The 3,897-nt window shown below is 57.7% G+C and overlaps 2 protein-coding genes across 2 annotated transcripts; both read left to right on the top strand.

The window, feature by feature from the left end:
• Positions 1 to 665: 665 nt before the first annotated feature.
• Positions 666 to 1,265, top strand: GNI_031740 (hypothetical protein; the record flags this gene model as incomplete). Its single annotated transcript, XM_011130879.1, has 2 exons — positions 666 to 1,065; positions 1,117 to 1,265. 2 exons carry the CDS (start codon positions 666 to 668, stop codon positions 1,263 to 1,265), a joined length of 549 nt encoding a protein of 182 aa, XP_011129181.1.
• Positions 1,266 to 1,828: 563 nt separating this feature from the next.
• GNI_031730 (inner membrane complex protein) lies at positions 1,829 to 3,550 on the top strand (the record flags this gene model as incomplete). Its single annotated transcript, XM_011130878.1, has 1 exon — positions 1,829 to 3,550. The coding sequence occupies one exon, from the start codon at positions 1,829 to 1,831 to the stop codon at positions 3,548 to 3,550; it is 1,722 nt and encodes a 573-aa protein (XP_011129180.1).
• Between the last annotated feature and the right edge of the window lie 347 nt (positions 3,551 to 3,897).

Here is a 3,897-nt window from a genome sequence, read left to right as displayed (position 1 = left end):
GCTTTGACCAGAAACCGTCCCACCAGAAAGCGTCCGATCGGAAACCGTCCGACCAGAAAGTCTCCGACGTCCTTCAAGTGCCGGGTGGTGGTGTGGTTGAATCTGCCAGCGTGATTGGACCCGCCCGCGTAGTTGAACCGGAAGGACAGGTCGGCGAGGTCGGAGGGCTCTCGCATCCCCCGTTACACGTTGGGTCAGCGCCTAAGAGCCTCGCCAGTGACACCCAGCCACCCGCTCTGGATCCGACGACCAGGAAGGCTTTGCCTGGAATCGAACCAGTGGGCGTCGTGTTTGCGCAGGAGCGGTCGGCTGCTCGCAAGGCAGTCGCAAAGAATGCAGCAGCTGGAAAGAGTGCGGAAACTGGAAAAGATGCGGCGGTGAAGGAATTGGATGGCGACAAGGCAGACCTTGGTGGGGGAGGGACCAACGTGCGCGACCGCTCCGGTGACCGTCGACTGTCGAAGCGGGCCGTCCAGGATCAAGTCCCGAACGAGAACAAGTTGACAGCGGAAGGTCCTGCTTTGAGGCCGGATTCCGTGGGGGTGCGTCAGCGGGTGGTCTCTTTTGGGGCTCCGAATGTGGAAGCCTCTCAGACGGAGGAAGGCTCACGAACCCAGGAAGCCCGAGCAAGCCTCTTGGTGCCCTTCCCCGACGTGGACGACGCGATGGACATGGACGAGACGGGGGTCGCCCGCGCGGTCTTCCTTCCCGGCGTCGGGGAGACTCGTGACGGCGGGGAATCCGGAGTGCAGCTAGAGGATCTAGTCCCAGTGGACCTAGCCCCAGTACATTTCCCCCCAGAGAACCAAGCCCCAGAGGACCAAGTCCCGGGAAAGCATCCAGATGCAGGTCTGCGCAGCAAGGCGGTTTTGGACGTCTGCGAAAAAACTACATTGGCTGACACCTCCACCGGCGACGGCGGCTCGCCCGCACTCAAGCCGGACCTGGGGCACTTAGGGCTGGTCGACGCCCCCATCTATGTCGTGCCTGAGCCGCGGCGGCGCGGCGCATTCCCCTCAGAAGCCGCTCCTGACCGGGTCGAGGCCGACACCGGAAGAAAACGCTGTAAGTACACACACACGGAGACAGGCGGGGGGGATGTGTCTCTTGCGGTAGCGGTGGTATGTAGTGAGATGCACCAAGCAGCGGACGTGCTGGTGGAACGGATGCAGAGTCTCGAAGAACAGATCTCACTTTTCGAGGACACGGCCGGGCCGCTGCAACAGACACAGCACGTGTTGACGCCCGCATTCTACGATCCGTAAGACGTCGCAGCCCGTCTAGCACGCTCGCTCCCAGCACACTCTCTAGACCCAGTAGCACACACACACACCAGATAGCGCTCTGGGTGGCACCCCGGGCAGCACACTTGGTAGTATTTCGGGCGATACACAGCGGGTCACAAGAGTCGGCGTGTTGCAAAAAAAAAACACTCTTTAGGTTCACACGTGCTTCGAACCCGTTCTGGAGCTTAGAGGACGACGCTCTCGGTTGCACAGGGACTGTGCCGGAGGTGAGCACGGACCTATTAGAAACGAAGCTGTTCAGTCGGTCCAGTTGTTCGCAGCTTTCGCGCGAGGGGGTGGTCGGCGCGACAGTTCGCTAGAAGGAACGCACACATCCCAGAAACTGCGGGGGGCGAGGGCTGGAACGAGGGGGACGGACTGGAGGGGGTCGAAAGAAAGGGTCAGAGCCAGTGTCAGAGCCAGGGCCAGCGTCAGAGCCAGGGCCAGGGTCGGAGCGAGAAAGGGATGGCCGTGTGCGCGACGGCGTCGCGGGACTCTAAAAAATTCTTTCTGAACGAATAATAGATCAACCGCCAAACATCATGGAAGCCACTAAGATCCCTTCTTTCATCAGTACTCAAGGCCATGCGACCATTGTCTCTCAGTCGGAGACGGTGACAACTGGTTCTGCTACTCAGACTGTGACTCGTAAGAGCTCGGGCGAGGGCGTGCTCAACTCAGTGAGGAATGTGGTATCGGGGGCGATTAACGGAGCCATTGCGGGCGCCCAAGGCGGCTACGTACAGCAGCAAGCCATGACTACCAGCTACCAGCAGCCGACTACCAATTACGCACAGCGACCCGCGCAGTCGACCACGTCCTACACGCAACAGTCGACGATGCAGCTGCCGACCATGCAGCAGTCGACTATGCAGCAGCAGCCGAAGAGCTATACTCAGCAGCCGACTACTACTAGCTACACTCAGCAGCCGACTACTAGCTACACTCAGCAGCCGACTACTAGCTACACTCAGCAGCCGACTACTAGCTACACTCAGCAGCAGAGTACTACGAGCTACACTCAGCAGCCGACTACTAGCTACACACAAAACACTGCCAACTACCAACAGACGACGGGGACTAGTTACACTAGCCAGTCGTCTGCTGTGCCGCCCACGCCATCCAGCTACATTCAGCAGTCCACTCAGCAGCAGACTCAGTCGAATAACACTCTGCAGAGGCAAAGCAGCTACACGCACCAGCAGCCGACTATCACACAGCAGACAAGCTACAACCAGTCTTATAGCGGGTACACTCCGACTCAGCAGCAGACTACTGCTGTCCAGAGCAGCGCTACCTTCGGCACGGCGGGAACCCAGTCTATGGGCCAATCTACGAGCGACGTAAATCGGAAGTCTTCTGTAGTCCGGAAGGAGTACGGCGACCAGCGTTTGATCTCGGTCACGGAACACGTTGACGAATCTCGGTCTCATGTAATCGGCGAACGCGTGGTGGAACACGCTGTGCAGATCCCTCGCCGGATTGTGCGTGAGGAAGTGATTGAGAAGGTGATTGTTGTACCTGAGAAGGTGGTAACTGAAGAGGTGGTAAACGACTCCCACATGGTGAAGGAGAAAATTATTGAGATCGCGAAGCCCGTAATTGTGGAGAAGGTGATCGAGGTACCTGAAATTGAGTATGTGGAGAAGATTGTGGAAGTACCCCACAAGGTTATTGAGGAGAAGTGGGTGGAGAAGCAGGTGGGACCGCCCCAGGTGATCACGGAGGAAGTTAAGGTGCGCAAGCCCCGCGAAGTGCGCGTGGAAGTGCCCGAATACACTTACCGGGATGTGCCTGTTGACCGGGTGGTCGAGGTTGTGGAATGGGTGGATGAGGTTGTGGTTACGGAGAAGAAGGTGCAGAAGGAGATCATCGTCGATGTGCCTGAGGAGAAGATTGTGGAGGTGCCGAAGGTTATATCTCGCAAGCTACCAGTACCCGTAACCGTGGAGGCCGATTACGAATTCCGTCTCCCTCAATTGCGCCCGGTCTACTCCAAGAAAGCCTACCCCGTTTATATTCCCAGGTTCATCGAAGTGCCCGTGCCCGCTGAGATGCTCTCCGCCAACATGACAAACGCCAGCCTGTCCCAACTGGAGACAGTAAACACCTTCTCTAAGAACGCCGTCAGTCTGTGCGACGTGGAAACGACCGCTGCCGAAATCATGAGGGCCAACGTACAGAAGGAACTCTCCAACGTGGACGCGCAAGCGGCCATCCAGCAAGCCTGGAACTCTGGTGCGCTCCGGCTCACCGCCGCCTAAATCACCCCCTGAATCGCCTATGCCCGGACTCGCCTGTGAGGCCTTATCAACAACGTAGAATCAAGCACCCTGGGTCCACCGCTATTCTAGGCTTGTAACCTAGGTATTGTAACCTAGGCTTTTGACCTGGGATCATGACCTTGAAACACCAGTTGTTGACCGACGACCGACGACCGGACTATTGAGCAGTGGTGGTTCGAGAGCAGCGAACTTCGAGACAACTTGAGTCAGCATCTACGCATCAGGAGCCAACGAACGCCCAGCGGATAGCTTCGCTTGTTATCAAGATGGTATGTCGAGAAGCTCTGACATGACAGCATGGCTCACCACGAATCAACTTGATGTTT

The sequence above is a fragment of the Gregarina niphandrodes genome (genome assembly GCF_000223845.1).
Source record: "Gregarina niphandrodes unplaced genomic scaffold scaffold00004, whole genome shotgun sequence".
Lineage (NCBI taxonomy): Eukaryota > Apicomplexa > Conoidasida > Eugregarinorida > Gregarinidae > Gregarina > Gregarina niphandrodes.
Note: the sequence above shows the minus strand (reverse complement) of the source record. Positions and strands in the feature narration are given on the sequence as shown.